The following is a 24,316-nucleotide window of genomic DNA, read 5'->3' on the forward strand; positions in this document are numbered from 1 at the left end:
AAAGGGCAAGACCAGTTTGCATTACCTTCCTACCAAACTACAGCTCTCACAGGGCGCCACAAAAGACTATCAACTTCCACAGCAGCTGGAGACCACACAACAACAAAAAAGAAAATCCGGGTAAGCCTATTCAATCCTCCCAATAGGCTATGGATAGTGAAGATAGGAAATAAGAAGGGATTCTGGTGTCACATCTACATGGTGCAGAGCAATACTGCCCAAAAAGGGATTCATGGTGGGGGAACTTGGTAGAACCCCACTCACTGCTTTCACAGTCTGGTCACCGCCCAGGTTAAAGGAAATGCTATAGTGAGAAAGAACACAACCCTGTTGAGTAATGACAAAACCACACAGCAGCTCCATCACCCTTTGTAAATGAGCTACTTGATAAGAAAAATGTCACATTATTAATCCAGGAAAAATAGATGATGTCCTTCTACTGAGCTTTGCAGCCAACACAGGCTAAATAAGAAAATGAACTGAGGTCTCAAAGAAGGAGAAGCCACTCATACCATAGAGAACAATCATGACATTCGGATTCATCCTGGGAAATCTGCCACCAGTTAGAGAAACGTTCCTCCTTAAAGGTACCTTTAATTACAAGCAAATACATTTAGCACTGTACAATCTTCAGAATAAAACCAAAGCTGAATGATTTACACTGTCTGATACTAGACTCAACGCGGGGGCGCCTGGGTGGCTCAGTCGGTTAAGTGCCCGACTATTGGTTTCGGCTCAGGTCCTGATCTCGAAGTTGTAAGATCAGGCCCTGTGTCAGGCTCACGCTCAAGCTCAGCGCGGAGTCTGCTCGAGATTCTCTCTCCGTCTCCCTCTGCCCCTCCCCTCACTTGGATGCTTGCTCTCTCTAAAAATGAATAACATCTTTAAAAAATTTTTTAAAAATAAACTCAATACAAAGATTAGCCTTTAATACAGTACTGAATAAGGATACACAAAATAGAGACCAATGAGTCAGAACAGACGGTTCAGAAACAAATGCACATATACACATTCACGTGATCTGCAACTAAGTGACAGACACTGCATTGCACTTGGTAAAGGATGGTCTTTTTAATAAATGAGTTGGGTTAATTAGATATCCATAGGAAAAAGTAAAAATTTGACCTCCTGCCTCACACCATACTCTACAATCCATTTGAATGAATTTTAGAGCTAAATGTAAAAAGTAAAACACAACAATTTAGAAAACAAACCAGCAGATTATCTATAAGACCTTAAAGTAGGCAAAGTTACTTCAAAGGGGAACAAAAAGCACAAATCAGAAGGCGGGAAATGATAAGAACTTCTTTCCACTGAAGGAACCAAGAAGAAAATAAAAAGCAAGCCACAAAGTAGAGAAGATACTTGCAATACATTTACTCAATAGAAATGTATATCCTTACTATATAAAAGACCCCTACCAAATAATAAGAAATCAGACAGCCCAGCAGGGAAAAAGAGTAAAAAGTGTTTTTTTTTAAGGAACCAAATGGCCAATGAACATATGAAAAGATGCTCAGCATCCCTAATTGTCAAAGAAATGCAAATTAAAACAACGTGATATCACTACCCAGCTAATATATTAGCTAAAATAAAAAGACTAATAATACCGAGAGCTGTCAAGGATACGGAGCAACTAGAAACCTCATAGATAGCTGGCAGGAGTGTAAATTGGTACAATAGTTCTGGAAAAATCTTTGGTAGTATCTACATACTGAAACTGAACAGATATATCCTTTCTGATTCAGCAGTTCCAAATCCCAGGTACATAATCTGAAGAAATGCATGCTTACATTCATCAAAAAACAGGTATGGGATGCTTATATTGGCATTATTTGTAATAGCCAGAAACACCCAAACTTATATTAACAATAGTATATACAAACTGTGTCATATTCATAAAATGGATTATACAACAGTGCTGTCCAATACAGAGCCACTAATCACATGTAAATTTTAATGTAAATTAATAAGATTAAATAAAAATAAAAATTCAGACTAGAAACACTTCATAGGCTCAATGGCCACATGTGGCTGGGGTCTACCAGATTGTACAGCACAAAGTATTTTGATAAAGTTCTATGGGGAATTGCTATTACACATACAGAAATGAGAATAACTGAATTACAGTGACAAGTAAAAACATGGGTGAATGCCACAAACGTAATGTTGAGCAGAATAAAACAGACAGAAAGGAGTATACACTATATGCTTCCATTCATACAAAGTTCAAACATTAACACAACTAATCTATGGTATTAGAAGTCAGGAGGTGGTCGCCCTTTGGGAGTTGGAGGCACTGACTGGAAGGCAGCATGAGGAGGCTTCTGGGTTTTTGGTCACACTGATCCAGATCAGCAGATGTGGATGCAAGTGTGTTCACAATGGAAAAACACATGTGGCTTAATACTATGATGTGCACACTCTTCTGTATGTAACCAAAAAAATAAATAAGCGGTCAGCCTCACTCTACTGCTGAAGTCCTTTTTTGCGTCAGAGTCCCCCTCTGATAAAACTGAACTCACAATGCTCATCCTCATGCCTGGGTGGCTCAGTTGGTTAAGTGTCTGACTCTTGGTTTCCACTCAGTTCGTGATCTCAGGGTTGTTGTGATGTGCTCCACCTCGGTGCAGAGTCTGCTTGAGATTCTCTCCCTCTCCCTCTACCCTTCTCCCAACTCACGCACGAGCGCGCACTCTCTCTCTCTCTCTCTCAAATAAAATAAAACAAATCTTAAAAAAAAAAAAAAACAAATCACACACAAAAAAGATACTCACCCTGGGTAAATGCTATGACATGCCTTAGGATTATTTTAGCCCAGAAAAAGGGATTTTTAACAAATCTTACATTCTTCTATTTTTACATGGCCATCAGGGGTATAAAATGAATAAAGAACCGCAATGAAACAAAGACTGAGTGAGGAGATAAAAATGTGGCTACAAAGTATTTGCCAGATATTAAAAGAGAAAAGAAAGTATGTGAAGAAATTCTGAAAGCTGATAAAGCTATAGGAGAATCAGTAGTGATTCAACTCCCAACAAGAGTCCTAGAGAGAAGGGAGGAAGCTGTAAACCAACCTCAGATCAAGTTGGTCATGAAAAGTCTCAAGATCCCCTTAGACTCTTTATTAAAAAGAAAACTCTCAGATTTGTAGAAGCACGAGTAGAAAGTTTTCCTAGGAGAAGGTGCAGACCGTCTTCGGTGGCCATAGCCAAGAACCCAACTGAAATACTATCACTGACAATCTCCCCAAGACCTGCATCTGATGTTGACCTTTGTTTTATCTTTGATTTTTTAAATATTTGACCTCTGAACACCATTTAAAAGGAAAAAAAAAAAAACCTATGTGGACATAAATATTGTAATCACTCATGGGATTTAGATGCAAAGAAAGATCTCCACTGGGCTAGAGATCACTGTCACTTAGAATCTCTTGCTTCGGGACACCTGGGTGGCTCAGTCGGTTGGTTACCGGTCTGCCTTTGGCTCAGGTCATGGTCTCTGCCCCTGCCAGGGTCCTGGGATCGGACTGTGTTGGGCTCCTTGCTCAGCAGGGAGACTGCTTCTCCCTCTCCCTGCCGCTCCCTCTGCTCGTGCTCTCTCTCTCTGACAAATAAATAAATAAAATCTTAAAAAAAAAAAAAAAAAATCTCTTGTTTCTTGTCTTCAGTTTTAATTTTCTAAGTGCTCTGGAATGGACAAAGTTCCAGAAAGGGAGAGGATTTAAATTACAACAAAGTAATAATAGCTTTCTTAGAGTTTTGGAATCAGAGAATCAGCACGAGGGAAAACTGTGCTAGGAAGGGTTTAAGAGGGTCCAGTCCATCCCTTGTCTTATTTCAGCAAAATTGCCTTCAAGAATTTCACATGTCAAAAATACATTCTATTTTTGGACACAGCCAGATAAGGAGATTTCTCTACCTCCCTTGGTGTCCCATTTCAATGACTGTCACTCTGAGGAAAGTTTCCCTCAGATACCTCCTATATCTGGTCATGCTGCTTAAATGATTTTCTGTTTGTTTTATTCTTAACAAATATAGAAGATTAGCAGTGCTCATCGCCTCCATGATAACTCATCTTATAACAACTTGCAACCTCTTTTTTATTTATCATCTACAAGACATTTTCATATACATTATCTATTTAGCCCTTGAAATAATCCTATTATTATCCATCCCATTTTACAGATGGGGACATTCAGGCTTAGAAGAGTAAGGAGGGGCGCCTGGGTGGCTCAGTTGGTTAAGCGACTGCCTTCGGCTCGGGTCATGATCCTGGAGTCCCGGGATCAAGTCCCGCATCGGGCTCCCTGCTCAGCGGGGAGTCTGCTTCTCCCTCTGACCTTCCTCCCTCTCACGCTCTCTGTCTCTCATTCTCTCTCTCTCAAATAAATAAAATCTTTAAAAAAAGAAGAGTAAGGAAATTTAGGCTTAGCAAAAGAAATATGACAATCCCAAGGTTACTCGGCTATTCGGGGCTTGGGCTCAAATTCAGCTACTTCCTTCATATATAAGTGTTACTTACTAAGTCACTAACCCCTCAACCTCTCCACACCCCCATTCTGAACAAGCCCAGAATGAGAAGTTGTGCTTTAGGACCGGTTTAGCAAATGTGGAGCAAAACTGGAGGGCTTTCTTCCATAGAGAATCCAGATGTCGTTTTATTTTCTAAACTGGCAGTGTGATGTAACAGTGGGTAGCTGTGATTTGTAGCACCATCACTCCCTTCTTCTAGCAACTGCACCCTGATTTCCCTCAGGAACTGTCAATCCAATTGCCCAGCCTTTTCCAAAGAGCCAGCACAGAATCCAGGCCAGACTTCTCAGGCACGTTTTCCCAAGAATCTGAATCTTGAATGGAGTGACAGAAGAATGCAAACGGTCAGAGTTCAGCCATCTCACAGACGAGTTCACCAGACCTGCTCTGGTTTCCAGGAACTAGTCCTTCCACTTCTCCACACTTCTCGGGGTCCCCTCATATTCTCGTTAAGCCCTTGTTCTGCTTAGGTTAGCCAGGGTTGGTTTCTGTTGGTTGCAAACACAGAACACTGACTGATACAACTCTTGGGAAGAATAGAGTAAAATACACGCTTAGGAAGTTCTGCTTTTATTATGTGCTTATTCTGTAGGTGAGAAATATTATAAGGAAATCAGACTCTTAGCATTTTGTAAACTAAGAAAATTCCTTCACATTGAAGAAAGTAGTACAGTAATTTCTTATGCAACTGATCAAAGGCAGGAATAAATTGGCAAGTTCTCCAGAATCCTGGCTACGTTTTTTCTTCCAAAACACGGCTTCTGGGATCTTAGATTTCTCGGGAAGTACAGAAAATTCCGGAAAAGCTGTGAAAGTGTTTAAAGAGGTATTCTCCTGGTGAAGAGTCCTTTCGTGGAGGGCTCAGGGAGGGCAGAGGTACTATAAACAATGTGCTCTCAGAGCCACTCACCCGCCAAGAGAATGGGTAACAGGGGGCACACCTGGAAACTCCTGGCTACTTAGTCAAAGGTAACTGCAGCCTTTGGTGTTAAGTGAGTCCCAGTCATCCAGACTTGAAGTCTAAAAGCAGAAACTAGAAGAAAAGGTAACATTGTCTACTCAACATAGCAAGTGGCTGAGTTCTACTCAGTAACCATCCTGAGTTCACTGCATGAAGAAGCATCGCATCAGATTCTTCTCTCTTCCTGGGACTGGACAAGGCAGCAAAAGCCTGTCAATCCTTTGAAACTGCCCTAAGAATAGGCTGATTTCATAGTTCATAGAAACTATAAGCCAACAGTAAAGGGATACCAGATCTGCTAATCTGGGGTAGCCTACTCAATGAGCAAAAGCACCAACATGTGTGGCAGATTGTGGAGACAATGAATTACAAAACAAGAAGCCTGCTCACTATAACGTACTGTGCAATCTGAGAAAATAAGGCACCTGCATAGGAATGATCAACAGGCGATGCAGGAAGAATGCCAACTGCCATGCACAGAGAACAAATACATGAAAATCAGGGGTCAATACCTCGTCGTCTATTCCCCCGTCCTGTCCCCCCCAACCCTGCCCCTGCTGTAATTCAAGACAGTTCTTAGCCATGTGGGCATAGAAATTTTTTATCTCTTCCTTTTCATAAAGAGCTGATTTCAGCACCCAAACAACGAATAATCAGAAGAATAGGTCTGCGTAAGAGGGGAAACCATAAAATAATGCTGACGAAAATTCTCCCTTCTGGAGAATAAAAAATGACAGAGGAATGTCACAGTCGAATGCTTTGTACCTAGTGGAGCATTAAATGTATCTTTTGACTAAGCGACAAACATTTAATCCCTTTTAACATCAGCTATCAACAGTTGTGTTTAAGGAAATGGCAAAGTAATATTTAGGAAAAAACAAACCCTAGCTCACTGTATACTCGGAAGAAGTCTCCAGATATATTCTCTCACTTGGGTGGAGTCCAAGCAGCTCACCTATAAACATTACTCGCTTGGCAAAGAAAATTCAAGAATGGGATAGTCGATACTCATCCAGGGCAGCGTGATCTTTATTTTGGTAAAAGTATGTAATTTATCACAAGCTACTCCTCAGCTAGCCGATCCCTGGAACACTGTGTAAGGTCTACAAAAAGGCATGGGATGCCACACCACCATCTAGGGCAGAGACGGTGGCCGGGACTCCCCCTGACCATGGCACCAGCCCCCCAGCTAACCAGCAGGACTCTCAATTCAGTGTAGTAACACTTACTCAGGAGCCAAAGAAATTCCAATATTCTGGTGTAGTATTCCCATAGCTAGAATGAATTTCACAGCAAATGAAACTGTAAACAATTTCCCAGCTAAGAACAGGTCATACCATTTTTAAGCTACATTTCGCTCTATAAAATACATGAACTCAGAAGCAAGTACAAAGTTAGGAGAAAAATATTAGAATGTGTTTGTTTTTATTTACGCTATTACCATATATTATGACCAATGTGGCCGTAGACGCAAAGCAGCTTTTAGAAAAACTACATTTTTTACATCTTTAGTGTCACAAAATCATATAAATCACAGTGCATGTCTTTCAAGTAATTGCTAATAAAATGCACACCAAATTCCTTAAACTATTTATAAAATAGAGAGCATATTATAACCAGAAACTTCTGTAGAAAATTCTAACTGAAACAAAAAATACTATTATTGAATGGGTCTCATAAACACAAGAATATAAATTCAAACTTCTTAGCCTGGATTCAAAACCTTTCAGAAACACATTCTAAACCATTTTTTGATTTTATTTTCTAATTCTCCTCTATAAGAATTCTGCTCAAGTTAAACTGGCCCACAAAGTCACACCCCTTTTTCTTAACATCTACTCCTGCCATTCCTCCACCCCAAAGTTCCCCACCCTCAGCCATGCCCTTGACTTTTTCTGGATTGTCAATTTCTGCCCAGCCCTCATGAAACTTCCCTGCATCTCTGACAGCTCACTGCACTGATTCCCTTACACACAGAAAACTATTTCAACAGTGATCTGTTGATTTGAATAAGCATTTCAACAACGTGGGGGCAGAAGAGGAGACTTTCAGTTGTCTAAGGTGATAAATCACTTGCCCATTCATAAAACAGTATTTTTTGAGCTTCTACTATGTACAAGATACAATGTCAGGGTCCCTAAAAAACGCTGACGTGCAACTAACATGATCTACTTTCAAGAAGCTTTGAGTCTGGTTGGGAAAATAAGACCAACCCCCCAAGTCATCATAATGAATACAAGCTAGGCAATTATAAACACTCCACTACGGTTTCTGCTAAAGGAGGGTGGGATTACTTAGTGCAACTGGGGCGGGGGTGGGGGGAGTTGCACAGAGAAGAACTCTAGGAGGAAATGGCAGTTGGATGGACTAGAAAGAAGACATTATGTCCTTAATAAGCGTTAACGAAGGCAAGGAGTGGGCAGAGCTTGGGAAGTTAATGGATGAAGCAAGGAGTGATGCTTCAGAATATGTGTCCGTTGCAGAGAAAATGGAACAAATGGGAAAGTAATTTATATTACAAATTAATGGGGATTAAACATACTGAGAACTTCAGAGGTGAGCACACATTCATGTCCCTATATTAGGCAGTGTATTAAGTAGCCAAGAGATGTGGGAAGATTCCACAGGGTAATTATGATATCTGAGAAAAATCGTATTATTATAACTTTTTATGACGTTGATTTTTAACTGAACGCTATTCATCACAGTAAAGTCTATTTAATTAGAAGTGATAGAAAGAGCTCAAGTAACACACGTTGTTAAATATTCTTCCATGTGTTATATGAATAAGGCCTAAGTTCCACTCTATCTTCCACATCTGTGTGATGGTACCATCAATGGGCCCCACGTGAATAGCTAAACTCAAAGCAAGATCCTGAACTATTCTTCTGGAACATCCAAGAAAGATGATTTTTGTGCATCACATGAAGGGAGGCTGCATTATATTATAAGGTGTAAAATGGCAGTATGTTATATATATACAACATTATAAGGTGTAAAATGGCAGTATGTTATATATATATAATTAACACACACATATTGCCAATTACACACACACACACACACACACACAGCTGACCCTTGAAAAACACAGTTTGAACCCTGCAAGTGCACTGATATGTGGATTTTTTGGATAAATACAGTATAGTACTGTAAATGTACTGTCTCTTCCTTACGATTTCCTTAATAACATTTTCTTTTCTCTAGCTTGCTTTCTTGTAACAATACAGTGTATAATACGTATAACACACAAAATGTGTGTTAATCAACTTTATGTTATTGGTAAGGCTTCTGGTCAACAGTAGGCCATTAGTTAAGTCTTGGAGGAGTCAAAAGTTATACGTGGATTTCTGCCTGCACAGGGGGTGGGCACCCCTAATCCCCACATTGTTCAAGGGTCAACTGTTTATCATACCACACATGTGGTTAACTCAGCCAGAATCCATGAGATCATGATATTATCAAATAACTGTAGATTGGGGAAAGCTGCTGGCATTAAAAAACGGTTCCTTCTCACAACTGCAATGAAACAAGCATGCCACTATTTCAGAAACTCATTACCCTGAGATTTCTTGGAGAGGGAGGGCAGGACAACCCTGATCCTTCTAAATTTAGACTGCTTAACTATCCAGGCAGCCTCATCTGGTTCAGGTACCACATTCCCAGGCTCATCAACCTGCCCAGATCATTTTCACTCTTGAGAGTGGAAACGGGAAAGAATCGTTGTGGAGGGTCTCTCTGCTCTTTGTGGAGACACTCCCTTGTCACCGTCGGAAAACTAAGTGCCAGAGCATCAATTCGATAAGAAACAGTCATTCGATTTCAAGGAAACATCCAAGAGAAAAACAAAATGCCTGATTTTAAGATGATCTGTACACTTAGAAGCTTCTAGATGGTAAGAGAAGTGGGGATACACAGCATTGCTTTATTTTCCCTATGGTTCACTTTGAGTTAACTCTCAGCTTATGAGTCACAGTGGGCATGCCAGCCTCTTGCTGCCACATATCGACCTGGTATACAGAAACATTTTTAAGAACAGATTATCCAGAGCACCGAGCAGAAGACTTGAAGGAAGGCTCTCAAATCAGTGCAGGTGCAGTGCTCCGTCAACAAAAGGTGAGGTTCGTCTAAAACTAATGATGTAATGTATGGGGATTAACATAAGAATAAAAAAAAAAACCCAAAAACAATAACATGCAAAGCACCTGGGGGGAAAAAAAAAAAAGGTGAGGTTTTACCAGCTTACTAGAAGATCAACACCTACAAGCCCTGAGAAGATTTAGATTTTGTTTTTCTCCTCACCCCTTCTCAAGTGGTTTTAGACGTTTGCATGACTGTAACACAAGTGCAGGGAAACATGTTTGAAAGGTTACTGGAAGTGACAGATGGACCTACTTTGAAATAAAATTAAGCCTGTGGTACTACTGAAAGGAAGTCACGAAATCCAAAATTAAACCGGACAGAATGCTCTTAAGCTGTTTTGTTCTTTCTTCTTCTTCTTCTTCTTCTTCTTCTTCAAGGAAGCACCAAGAGTGGAAGACTGAAGCAAGCCCACTGTCTCTTCTCTGAATTCCCTCACCTTGGTCAATTTGGCCTGAGCTTACAACCAGTCTTCTTAACGTAATGGGGCACCCCCGGAATTTTAAACCTCCGTATATTTATTGTCGAACATCCAAATGTGTCTTCCACCGGTATCACTAAGAACACAACTCTAATCATGCAGAGATGTGACTTTAAAGATTTAAGGAAACAAAAAACCAACTATAAAGAACATACTGAACCACTAAACGTCCCACTTGGGAGGAGACGAAAAATGCATGCTTCAAAAACCCACTGTCCAACCCAGCCACCGTGGACGGCTTTGCCTGCGGTCCCCAGGAGGAGCCTACCTTATTATGCTCGTACTTGTAGGGGATCTTGAGCGTGTCCATGGCTCTGATCATAGCCTGCATGGCCGTGAAGATGTTCTGATACACCAGCTTGGTGAAGCCCCTTTTGTCTTCGTCAGAGTAGCCCGACCCGTGGATGATTCTCATCTGCTTGATAAACGTACTCTTGCCACTCTCTCCCGTCCCTGCAAGATGGACAACAGCAAAAGAGGTCATCAGACTGTGACACCTTCGCACGCTCTCCCAGACAGCCAAACCAGACACGGCGGCTTGGACACAGCATCCCCGCGCGGCCTGCTGGAGGAGCATAACTAGGAGGGTAAATGCCACCTGTAGAGAATACTCAGCAAGACTGGAGGATGAGAGTCCATTTCAGAGGCGGATGGAGCTTAAACGCACACGCGCACGCACATACATGCGCACGCACACACACACAAACACACACAAACACAACCTGTCACCTCTTTGGAAGCCACTCAGCATGGAATTTTGATAGTGATTTGTAACCATGTATCTTAGGAGAAACACAGTGAAATCAGCATCTTTTGAAGAGAATAAACACTTGATAAAGCTCTCCTCCCTGGAGAATATCTGAAAGCCTTCCAGGAGGCTGGGCTGCTGGGCAGGATTTGGATCTGGAAATGACAATGCACTTACACAAATGCTGTTCGGAGAGCAGTAAGAGAAAAATGGCTCGAAATTTCTAGACATTTTCTTTCACTTTAAAATGGTACATAGATATGGAGAGCACAGCATCTAGATAAGAATCAGGAATTTTCTGGACAGCAAGGATCCACTGTATGTGGCTGAGTTATTTCAAGGAATCGCCTAATTCAGAGAAGTCACAGTGACTCGCCTTCCTTCTGCCCATTCTTGACTGATAGCATGAGATAGAAATTTACTGTTACTGGATTTTTCTCTTCCATGCTCTTATTTTTCCCCTTTTCAACACGCCTTTTTCTGTTACCATAAGCCTGCGGCCAATCCCTAACAAACCTACCAATGGCCACGGGAGGAAGAAAAGACAGAAAGGTGGGATTCTATCACTGAATGACAACATATTTCTTCCACAACGAATCTAAAACTATGAATGTAAAAACTTCATTTTTCCAAATGGAGGTGGCTTCTTCTGTACGTCACTTCATTTCTGAACATTTTTCACTCACTTTCAGGTTTCCTTGAGATTTCCAAAACAATAACTATCTCTGTTATCAATAATCCTAACAGTGTAGGAAAATGGTTATCAATAACTCTAACAGTGTAGAAAAACACTGAAAGTACCTATTTAGATATTAAACATGGAAGAATAAAATATTAAAACACAGAACGGCTAGCATGTCTTTATTGCCTTTTGCGACCTACTAGGTGCTGAAAAACACAAAAGGAAAACTGAAAACTAGGAATACAGCATGTGTCCTAATTTCATTTTGTTTTTCTAGGGGTTAGATTTCATTTTCATCTTTATAAACAATCATGAAAGATTCAGATAAGTATTACGGTTTTCACAGAAGCAATCTTAAATGACTACAGATGTCCGGGTAAACACAGAAGCCTTGCCCAGTTACAGAGGAAGAGGATTTCTAGCTCCTCGGTCCTGGGTCAGCAACTCCTTTATCATTTTCATATGACTTTTAATAAGTGATCTGGAGTCCTTGAACTATAAAGTTAACACTGCAATGTGAATGCCATCAACCCATTTTAACGAGCTTCATCCCAAGAGTTTAAAACAACTATTTTAGGGGCACCTGGGTGGCTCAGATGGTTAAGCATCTGCCTTCGGCTCAGGTCATGATCCCAGGTGCTGGGATCCAGTCCCGTGTTGGGCTCCCGGCTCAGTGGGGAGCCCGCTTCTCCCTCTCCCTCTGCCTCTCCCCTTGCTTGTGCTCTGTCTCTCTCTCTCTCAAATGAATAAATAAAATCTTTTAAATAAAAAATAAATAAAACAACTATTTTATAATCTCAACCATGAATATGGGGGGGACCCAAAGTATCTAAAAAGTAGCACCTCTTATAGAAATAAAGCAATGAAACTGATCCTCATTATCGATCCACAATGTATAGAGAACAACAGGTATCTTTACTCTCCCAAGCATTTCAAAGTATGCAGGAAAAAAATCCAGATTGCTTCTTTATTATCCCTCTCCCAGGGGCAATGGCTTGCTCCGAGGGCCCAACCATAGACATAATCATCAAATCACAATCCCTGCTAGTTTTTTCCACAACAAAAACAAGAAGAAATCTTAATATGTGAGGTTAATGGCACGAGAAGAAAAGGAAAGAGAATCAGACCATAGGGCCTCTTCCTCCTGGCAATCAGAGCAGCTTTTATATACTCATTTGGGTGAGTATAAAATCTAAAACATAAAAATAAGAAAGTCGCAGGCAAATAAACTACACTGGCTTTTGTTTCACTTCAGTCTCGCCAGGCAAGAGCAGTCAACACTTGGTACCTCTTTGGATCGAGCCACCTGGGCATCACGCTAATGAAGAGTCCAAACAGAGCCAGAATGCGGGACCAATGAATGAATGTGGGCAAAGAAAGCGGAAAGAAAAAAGAATCCAAAAATCAACTCCAAAGTAAGACATGTTCCTATTGGCCCAGACACACCCAGGGATCCTGTCTCTCCATTCTCTTGTCTTGCACAGTGCCCCAGGAGGCTGATCCATAAGGCTTTCACATCAACAGCTCCCTTGCCCGCATCTTTGCCTCGGGTTTAGCACGTAGAAGACACGAGGAGGAGACCAGAGAGCAGGAAAATGAGGAAGGGGAATTTTCCCACAGCCTGCTCCCTGCAAAGGCACCATAGATATGCTGTGTCCGCTCCTGCTGGGTGCCCCCCGCCCCATGCAGCTACTCTGTCTGGGTTCCTGTGACCGCTCTCTCCCCTTGCCAGGCTAGTGCCAGCCCCTAATGACCTCCTCCCCTTCTAGAACTCCCCTCAGCCACCCAGCTGGAGTGTGCCACAGGTTTCCTGCTGGGACCCAACTTTTAACCATTTAATCTAATTTTGAGTTTCTGAATACTGCTTCAATTAGTGGGGACCCATTTTGAATCTCTGTGCCATCTTCCAACTGACTGGCCATCCCTCCCAGATAAATTTCACCCATGAACTTAGTGCTCACCCTTTGACGTTACTATATAAATACAGCAAAGTCAGAATGAAGGCAGCACGCCATGTAGGAGAAAGTCTGTGTGACTTTCAGATGCTGTAGGCAGAAGCTAAAAGTAGTCAACTGGTGTTATTATTCTATACTAAGATTTAGCCCCCCAACAAAAATATGGACTGAAAACCTCAACAGAGCAAAAACTTCAGCTTCTTTGTTCCACTGAAAGAGTTCTATCATGGAGACAAATGAACTATTCTTAAATGTGTAAGCCAAATATCATATTGTTCTCCTATTTTTATAGACTTATACAACATTCTCAAGATTTGAAATGGACATTTTAACAATCTACTCATGATGAATATGAAAAAAAAATATTTGGTACAACTAAGAAAAAAAAAACAGCTGTTCTTGAATTCTGTAAAATGGTGTTGCTTCCTAAGGCCACATGAAAAGTCTGAGAGACTTCACAATTCTTTGTATCTGAATGAGAGAAAGCAGATTTTTCTGCTAATAGATTCTCTGTGAATCCAGCAACGGCTAAACTCTTTTCACAGCACAGGGCATAAGTAACTCTTGACCTAGCTCAAGAAATACACATCTACTGTTTCCAAAACCATTGATAAGACCTAGCAGTGAGCACTTATATGAAAGCGGGGGAGGCTCTCGTTTTTGCTAATTTGAATATATCTCCAAACAAGTCACTTAACAACTTCAAGCACATCAACACACACAAGGGTTTGCACCCCACAACACTGTTTCTTCTCTTTTAATGGGCTCTATAAATATGGCTAAAAATTTTCCCCAGAAAAGTTGTTCTACCTTTGGGTAGGTACTCTGCCTTTTCTTAGCGAGCCAGCTCCTCAAAACACCCAGAAATGAGATTCTGCAAGAATCATGCTATTAAAGTAAGGGCACACATGGGGTGCCTGGCTGGCTCAGTCAGTAGAGCATGCACCTGTTGATCTTGGGTTGTGAGTTCGAGCCCCACACTGGGTGTAGAGATTACTTAAAAATAACATCTTAAAAAAAAGTGGGGGAGGGATAGCATCCAGCATGTATAACTGGCTTTGAGGGATACTTAGGTTTTTTTCTTCCCTACCCATCAGATCAGGATAAAGCACAGAGAGGAGCAATCCCCACTTCACCTCACATGTCTTTCCATCAGAGCAAAATCAAATATGAGTTTCACATCCCGTTGTGGAAGGCATCACTTTGTAAGTCAGAACACAGCGTTACCAACCGCACACACAACGACCTGACGGCTCCATTTTAGGCTTTTACAAGATCTTTTCAACACAAGAGGATTTCCACACACGGCTTCCGCCACAAACCCGTATCTACTCTCTGTATCCTACTCATACGAAGCATCTATATGACGAAACTGATTATCCTGCCCATCTGCACAATGAAAGCTGTAAACCATTCTGTCCAATTCATCTCTAAAGGCAGGAGAGTTTTTCTCACCCCTCATCACCCACCCTCCTGAAACGGCAGTTTTACATGCAGTAATACATCAACTTCTTAATGGCAATGGATTATCATCTACTGTTGAAAGCAGTCACGGATTCATTGGTTCCTTCCCTCATGCTTAAGTTGGCTTCTTGGATCATACTTTTATCAAAAGAGCTGCAAAGCACAATCCACGTACATACAAGAGTTGCTCAGTGCCCTCAAAATGTCAGTGACTACTGTCACTGCTCTGAAAAGGAACGGGTGTCCCCGACTGCCATACACTGGCCCTGGAAAACAATCAATGAACGCTGCACTATCAGGAACTTGAAGGATCCTCATGCTTCATTCCCTTCACCCTGAAAAAAAGGCAGAAAATATGCCTTCTTGGGGCCTCTTACAGGCGGAGGGAGACCCACACCACGGCCACTTATTTTTTTAGGCTCCCGGGAAAAAGAAGAAATGCCAAAACTGAGTTATAAAAACTGTGGTATTTAAAGCTGTACAATGAATATATTCGTTTCATCCTGCCAGTGCCTTTCATGACTGTATTTGGAGATATTGTCAAGCCATCAGAAATCTACATCTGAAGCCTTTAATTAATGTGAAGGCTCAGGCCAAATGCCCCTGTCCTGCCCTCTTGATTGGCCAGCACCCAGAGAGAGAAAGGCTCAGAACAGGCCCAAGTCTCATGGAGCTCAATTATAACTCAAGTAACTGTACTTAATAAGGCCTGCTGCTGGTTTAGGCCAAGAGTCTAAGACATGGAATCTCAGCACCACCAAAGCTGAACTTGGACTACTTCCACCTCATCTTGGATAAAGTAGAACCAGAAATTTCAGGGAGGAATTTTCTACCCACAAGCACATCATCAAGACACACCTGCAAAGAATTAATGGCACTGAGATAAAAGTGATTTAAATACACTGAACCCAAACTCAATCCATGTGCTGTCTACATCTCGGGCTATCTACTTTAAGATACATGCATTCTGCCTTCTGCACATTTTCCTCCACTTAAATTGGGACCCTGCACTTGAAATAAAGCGGCTCTAATACCAAAGTCACCATAACTTCCTCTCCTTAAAAGACTGTCCTCTGAGGCCAAGAGTTGGGAATGACTTCACTCTTTAATCCCCGGCAAGGTCTGGCAGAAGGTACTAGATGGTTTAAAAAATACATGGGGCGCCTGGGTGGCTCAGTTGGTTAAGCGACTGCCTTCGGCTCAGGTCATGATCCTGGAGTCCCTGGATCGAGTCCCGCATTGGGCTCCCTGCTCGGCAGGGAGTCTGCTTCTCCCTCTGACCCTCCTCCCTCTCATGCTCTCTGTCTCTCATTCTCTCTCTCTCAAATAAATAAATAAAATCTTAAAAAAAAAAAAAATACAGCACAGAAATGAACTGAATTTAGTTATCCCCCACTGTGAATGGAAACGGAACAGATGGAAAAATCAGTGGTAAGCAGGACTATTAATAATAACTCATCCAGGTAAGTTGGTTTTAAAGGAAAGATAGGCAAAATACACTGAAAATGCAATTTGTTGAAAATACCTGGAATTTCAACTAGTCCTGGGCTTCTCAAAGTGTTAGAATCCTCCCAGGAAAGGGACCTGCAGTGCCATCAAGGTTATTCAAAAGGTGTCATTTCTTGGAGAGTCAATTTTACCACAGAGCATCCATGGTAAACATCTGTGTATTAAAAACTAGCATCCATCGGTTGGTTGCACAAGCTTCTGGATAGAGTGAAAACCATTAGAATGTATACTTTTAGATGGTGGATGTCATGGTATATAAATTATATCTCAATTTCATAAACTAGTAACCGTATAGTTTGGAGACGACGGGAAGTTTACATGAATTTTCACACTAAAATTTGTTCAGGGGGTTACTTTTTTGTGTGTTTCCGTTTCTTTTTTTTTTTTTTTTTAAGCAAACTCTACACCCAACGTGGGGCTTGAACTCACAACCCCAAGTTCAAGAGTCACGTGCTCCACCAACTAAGCCAGCAGGTGCCCCCAGGAGGTTACTGTGAGATTACCTCCCCCATCCTTTTCTCCTCCAGGAGTGCAGGTTCATGCTCTTCTGCCTCAAGTGTGTGCAGAGGAAAAGTCTGAGAAGCTCTGAGCTCACTCGGTTTGCAGAGGAGGGGAAGGGACTCACTTCTATTTTGAAAACGAAATAGAAGGAAATGAACTAGAACCTACAGACATTCGTTCTGTCAAGGGCTCCCGATCTTACGTCCTCATGAATTTTCTTTTCAGAAAACATTTTTTTCCAAATTTATAAAAGTTGTAAATATTTGCTAAAGAAAACTCAGAAAACTGGAACTGTTTTCAAAACTGTTGAAATGTTAACATTTTGGTATATTTCTTTCCAGTCTCCTTTTCTAGGCAAATGTACTCTTTCTGTCCTTGTTCTAAAATAAACCTGGGATAATACTGTATTGTCGTTTTTCACATAAAATATTGTGATAATCATTCCAAGATAGTAATTATGCTTCAGAAATAGCTATTAATGATTGTCTGAAAGGCCATCATAAGGATGCGTGATAATCTAACAACCTCCCTGACGTAACACATTTTGAGTATTTCTAATTTTTCACTTTTATAAATAATGTTGTGATAAACATCCCTGAAGAAAAATCTTTACCTCAATCTCTACTTCCTCAGGAGAATATGATAGAAATGCAGTTGGGAAGAATAGTTGCCTCATAGTTACATGTCTCAATAGTTTTACCAGTCGGCACATCCATCAGACCCTTCTCTACCCCACTCTTCATTTACCAACACCAGGCTTTTTTAATAGTTACAATTTCAGAAATGAAATTAAATCTTTATCTTAATTTACATCTTTACTTATGAGAACTTGTTTCATACTTTGTCATTTGTATCCCTTCTATGAACTTGCATTTTCTTTTGAGGACCTGCTATTTTTGGGGGGGGGGTGGATTTCTTAGAACAAGTTTTTAAAACAAAATTAAACTTTGGCTACAAATATTTCCTCAACCTGTCTTTTTCTTTCCATTCGATGACAAAATCTGATATATCAACTTAAAATCTGTACTTAATTAATTCATCTGGTTTCCTCTGTGATTTAATAAGTTTATGTTTTTTAAAAGTTCCAAACATATATTTATTTTGGCTTTTCTGGTTTTATGTTTTACACTTAACGAATCCATCTATACTTTATTCTGATGTGTGGTGTGCATTTTTTTATAACTCAAACACCTTTCCCTAAAATCATTCTACATGTTAAAGTTACTTTGTCACAGGAGTACTTCTCCATATAATCAAATACTTGATCCATATAGGTGAGTTTTCTCATGTCCCCTAAGGTACTCCCAATGGCAATCAATAAAACACACAGAATACAGCGAGTCTCCTCAAGCATCTCACTGACACATTCTTTGAGTTCCCTCTTCTTCCCCCTTCCCCACCCAACTAGGCCATCACCTCTCCTCCCTAAGCCTTACATTCTTGCTCACTGCATTTTTTTTTTAATTTTTTTTTTATTTTTATTTATTTGACAGAGAGAGACAGCAAGAGCAGGAACACAAGCAGAGGGAGTGAGAGAGGGAGAAGCAGGCCTCCTGCCCAGCAGGGAGCCCGATGCGGGACTCGATCCCAGGACCCTGGGATCATGACCTGAGCCGAAGGCAGACGCCTAACGACTGAGCCACCCAGGCGCCCGCTCACTGCATTTCTTTAAAGGCCTCTCCAGAGCAGTGGAGTAAATATACCAGGATGTTAAAGGTTTTCATCTTTCTTCCACTTTATGAGGCTCTTTTTACCCACATGGTATAGTCTGCATATGCTGTCTCGCCTGTCCCTACAGCTCTGTGACCGGGGTAAGTTACCTGGCCTCTCAAACTTTTTCCTCATCTGAGGTACCACTACCTACTTTACAGCTCTGCTGTGAATTTTCAGTGAGTTGATCTAACAGTGACTGGAACGTAGTAAGTACTCAACAAACACCAGATTTAATTTATAATGCAAAATCCGGTGAGAAAATGAGAGAAGAGTCTGACCCAGGGTTAGATGCGGAGAAGCAAAAACTGAGTAATCAAGAGATATATAATGTTTCAATGCAGTATTTTTTCAAAATCAAAATTAATGCCAAAAGCCCGTGATGAGCAAAATAATCAAAAAAACCAAAAAAATATATTTTTAAAAAAAGACAGGATCGGGAACAGCGTTGTCCAGTGCCACATTGGCACTTGACATGCTTCCTTGAATTCTCTATCCAAAGCAACGATCTGACTCAACTTACCCTAGGCTCAGATGTGATTCTAATTTTCTATTCCCCCAAATAACTGAGATAATCATCCCCAGTATCTCAGTATTTAAAGCCATAGTGGAGGGGCGCCTGGGTGGCTCAGTCGGTTAAGCGGCTGCGTTCGGCTCAGGTCATGATCCCAGGGTCCTGGGATTGAGCCCCATGTCGGGCTCCCTGGTCAGCAAGAGAGCCTGCTTCTCCCTCTCCCTCTGTCCCTGCTCGTGTGCTCTCTCTCTCGCTCACTCTCTCAAATAAATAAATAAGATCTTTAAAAAAGAATAATACTGGGCGCCTGGGTGGCTCAGTTGGTTAAGCGACTGCCTTCGGCTCGGGTCATGATCCTGGAGTCCCTGGATCGAGTCCCGCATCGGGCTCCCTGCTCGGCAGGGAGTCTGCTTCTCCCTCTGACCCTCCCCCCTCTCATGTGCTCTCTCTCTCTCTGTCTCTCTCTCTCAAATAAATAAAATCTTTAAAAAAAAAAAAAGAATAATACTGTATGCACATTTTGAGCATGGATTGTTCATAATTTTATTGTGTGTGCATTTCATGCCAGCTATTAGTCTAGGCATCAAGTATACAGGACAGAGTCCCTGCTTTCATACACACACCACACAAGTGTGAGTGGCAGATGACTTGCAGGTACATAGATGAATAATAAAATATCAAATGGAGGGGCACCTGGGTGGCTCAGATGGTTAAGCGTCTGCCTTCGGCTCAGGTCACGATCCCAGGGTCCTGGGATTGAGTCCCGCATCGGACTCCCTGCTAGGTGGGGAGCCTGCTTCTCCCTCTGCCTCTGCCTCTCTCTCACTCATGAATAAATAAAACATTTTTTAAAAAAATTTTTTTAAAAATCAAATGGAGATGGATGCTCTGCATTAAAGAATTAAAGGATAATGCAAAACGAATGACCTAGCAGCTACTTTAATTTGGGAAGCTGAGGAAAGACTTTCTAAGAAGGTGCATTTAAGCTGATATCTGAATATCCAGGATCCAGCCACAAGAAAATAAAAAGAAACAGCATTCCAAGCAGTGAACCAGCTGACATAGAGGTCAAGGTGGGAACTGGCACGTTGCGGGGATGATCAGAGGGGCCATTGTGGCTGAGGCATCGGGGGGCAGGGGGGTGATAGGCAGGAGGTAACAAGGGGCTGGCTCTGCAGGCTACAGAGGCAGAGGCTAATCCCACGGGGTACTGCATTTTAGGAAACGAGTCTGGATTTTACTTTAGGTGCACTGGACAGCTTTGGAGAATTTCAACTAGGGAAGTGATATGCTTTGATTAATGCTAAGTGAAGAGTGGACCAACCGTAAAGGTAAGCCAAGAGGGTGTTTCAGTAATCCAAGCAAAAGATAACAGCAGGAGACGTGATGCAGAGAAGAGGAATGATGCCGGGTCTAGTCTGGGTGAAGATGGATGAAAAGTGGGTAGAAAGGGGAGGACAGGAAATAGAGATGACCCCTGGAATTGGGACTTGGGTGACTTAGATGGACAGAAGTTCTAGATTCTTAGTTAGAGAGGCCTGAAGAAGAAAAGGGTAGAGAGAGGCACATTCAGTTTGAAGGGCTTATTCATTCCAATGGAATCACTTTGTGTATACCTACACAAAAAAGGTCCACTGCACTGATGTTGGAGGATACCCATGGAAAAGATGCGATTTGTGTCCTACATTCTCTGGGCCTCCAGCAAAGCAAGAACACAGCCGTGACTGAGGTCCTTATGCTAATGGAGGAGTCAGGGCAGACTGCAAAACCAGGGTTAGAATTTCATTTCCTATGAGACAAATTTCCTCATGTTACACACACACACATGCGCACACACACACACCCCTATTGATATACAGAGTGGCAACTTTGCTACGTGGACACTTCTTTAGAGAAAACTGGGACTTCAATGAACATTATTTGGAACACATGAATATACCATAAAAGTACCAAGTCGTAATAATAATATTTTAGGAGGCAGGAACCCAGAGAATAAATAGTCACCCACAGATTTTTAAACAATTATTTCAGATAATAAAAAACAGGCAGGTAGGTGGTCCAGGTTTTTAGGTTACACACATACTTTAAAAACGTGCTGGGTGGAAAATGACAAGGTGCACTTGGGAATCACTCCGAAGGCCTCAGGATAGAGTGGCTCATGTGGACTCCGTCGAGGAAAAGCAACAAATTAAATCTGTTGTGGAGGGAAAGGCCCAGGACAGATGGGAAGTGACATTTTCCACCTCACGTCATATTCATCAGGAGATAATCTACAGGCAGATAGGCAGCCTGCAAAGAGCACCAGTGGAGTCAGGGGCCCTCCAAAGCCAGCTGCGTCAGGGACACCAGGGACAGTGATCAGTACACGGTCACTTGGCCCCTGAGAGCTCAAGACAAGGGAACCGGTCTGGATGACCTCGAAGGTTCCCTCCAGCTTTCAGATTTTAGGATTATCTTTCTTCTCTGTCTGTTGTACTGCATTAAAAATCATTCATTAGATTTCTCACGGGGCAGGGAAAAAAACGTGACCTATTATTTACGACGTATTCAAATATTAACTCAAATGAGTTGACTACAAACTGTAGTGGTCTTCTTTCAAGGTTAATATGCCAAGGTTTTTTTTTTTTTCTTTTGCTCATGCGGCTCTTCACTTGGAGTCTCTAAAAATAATTATCTTTTGAGGTAGGGGAATTAAGGTGCTGGAGGGAGCGAGCAGTGCTCCAATTAGGGGCAGCAACGGTCTGGCTGCCTCATCAAACACATGGCTATTCAGACCACAGAGCGCCGCATGCTTCTGGGTTAATATCACCCCAACATTTCAAATAAGGACGCCAGGAATACTAAGAAGGCCCTGTATATGTTCCAAGTCCGCCTAGTAAGCATGGAAGTATGAAAAGATCTTCAAAGAGAGAATGTTTGACGGACAGTAAGAGTCAGTAAATCGGCTCATGTAGAGCCATTATTGGGCTGGCTAAGGACTTTGATTTGAGGAGCCCACCGTTCCTGCAGGATCTGAGATTTAATTAAAGCAAAAACTAAACTGAGAGGAATGTTTCCTTTTTTAAAAAAAGGAAGAGAAAGGACGCAGTAAAACACACACAACCAAGCCAAACCTAGGCACCGTTCGCATTTTTAAAAATTCTCTCTTTGGAGGAAATGTGGGTAATAATCAAAAACAACAGTACTTGTTGGGGGCGTCATCATTAGCTTGAACACCACTCAACAAGGACTCTTAGAAGTAATCATTTCCAGGGGCGCCTGGGTGGCTCAGTTGGTTAAGCGACTGCCTTCGGCTCAGGTCATGATCCTGGAGTCCCGGGATCGAGTCCCGCATCGGGCTCCCTGCTCAGCAGGGGGTCTGCTTCTCCCTCTGCCCTCTTCCCTCTCGTGGTCTCTGTCTCTCATTCTCTCTCTCTCAAATAATAAAATCTAAAAAAAAAAAAAAAAGAAGTAATCATTTCCAAATGGCTAATATGGGAGGTTTCCACAACTATCCCATCGAGAGATGCATTATGAAATCGCTTCAGTTCTCACTTCCCCTAGAAACACACACACACACAAATAATTCTTAAGATTCAGCTTTTTTAAAAAGTTGAAATATGAACCACTGCAGGGAGGAAGCGGCCCCTTTCTAGTCGATGCTCAGGGAACTTTGAAGATAGAGACATAAAGTGCCCCTGCTTTTTTAGATTTGAACCATGCCAAGGCAATCCAGTGATGTGCCTCGGGCATTCACATGTGCTGTCCAAAGCGAGAGAGGTAACATCTGGTGCCGCCGAGAGATGTCAAGACAATCTCCCCAGAAATCATCATTAAAGGGTCGCCCTGTGGTTTGTTTCATTAATTTAAATTTTGTCCTACAATTTATTTTGCCTAATGGCCATATGTTTCCCCTGTGTTCGGGCCAGGGACGGTAACGGACATGGAAGAGAATGGTGATAGAGCAGGGCTCCCCTTTCCGCTTTTACCCCTGCTCGTTTTTTTCAGAAATAGCACTGGTCAACCTCAGTCTCAAGTAAACAAGAAGTGCCTGTTTCCTTATTCTTAAGTAAGTTGCACTTGGAAATATGCCTTCGCCTGAAAAGAGAAGATCCTTTTCGGAAGGATCGCACCTACAGACGTATAGCCATTGGGCAGGAAGGAAGTAAAATTAGGGAAAAGCACATTGGTGCACTTTATTAGTGTTTAGTAAGGCTTACATATACGATGACTTGCTGACATGTGACTGAAAAAAAAAAGGAAGGGAAACTACCCTCCTATAATTTATTTATTTATTTAGATTTTATTTATTTATTTGAGAGAGAGAGAGAATGAGAGAGAGCACATGAGAGGGGGGAGGGTCAGAGGGAGAAGCAGACTCCCTGCCGAGCAGGGAGCCCGATGTGGGATTCGATCCAGGGACTCCAGGATCATGACCTGAGCCGAAGGCAGTCGCTTAACCAACTGAGCCACCCAGGCGCCCTACCCTCCTATAATTTAAATTGAGCCTCTGCTCTTAGTTCACAATCCATGGAACTGTTCCAAAAAGCAAAACCACAGTTAAAGGGGAAGAGACCCAGGATCCAAGATAATGTTTGGCTCTCAGAATGAGTCTCGGTTTTAGGCCACAGGACCCAACAAATGTTGTCCAATTCTATCAGTATACATTCAGATGTGATTTCTCACAAACTGACCTAATAATGCATTAATAATAACATTTGAGGCGAGGCAGCAATAGTGATTTGAGTAAAAATCAAAACAAACAAAAACCAGCCATTTTATATGCAACCTTTTCCCTGAAATACTTCATCACAGAAAAGGGAAAAAAGTCACTAATGCATCTAATGAAGCTTGCCATCACCTAGGCAGTGCTTACTTACTTGCACCAATAAAGAAGTTGGCAGAAACTAGATCAACTGAATGCAAAATAGTAAAATAATTTTTTTTTTTTTTTTTTAGAAAGGAAATACTGAATCACTAGGCCTTGTTAAGTGGAGTGACATTTTCAGGCATTTGCAAACACCCCTCCCCACCAACACACAGACAGAGTTGGAGAGGGCTTTAAAAACCACATGCTTTAGCCTAACGGTGACACCAGAGTAATGACTTGCTTACCGTGTTGTCTACATATGGATTT

General features: G+C 41.7%; 1 protein-coding gene across 1 annotated transcript in view; it reads right to left on the reverse strand.

The window, feature by feature from the left end:
* Positions 1 to 24,316, reverse strand: part of GNAQ (G protein subunit alpha q) — a 311,208-nt gene that overhangs the window by 192,133 nt on the left and 94,759 nt on the right. The window contains exon 2 of the mRNA XM_045882287.3: positions 10,386 to 10,570. Within this exon, the coding sequence (XP_045738243.1) occupies positions 10,386 to 10,570 (185 nt within the window). The remainder of the gene's footprint in view (positions 1 to 10,385; positions 10,571 to 24,316) is intronic.

Source organism: Mirounga angustirostris, unplaced genomic scaffold (genome assembly GCF_029215605.1).
Source record: "Mirounga angustirostris isolate CCGP_5_RB_7025 unplaced genomic scaffold, mMirAng1.0.hap1 SCAF_15, whole genome shotgun sequence".
NCBI classification, from domain to species: Eukaryota; Metazoa; Chordata; class Mammalia; order Carnivora; family Phocidae; genus Mirounga; species Mirounga angustirostris.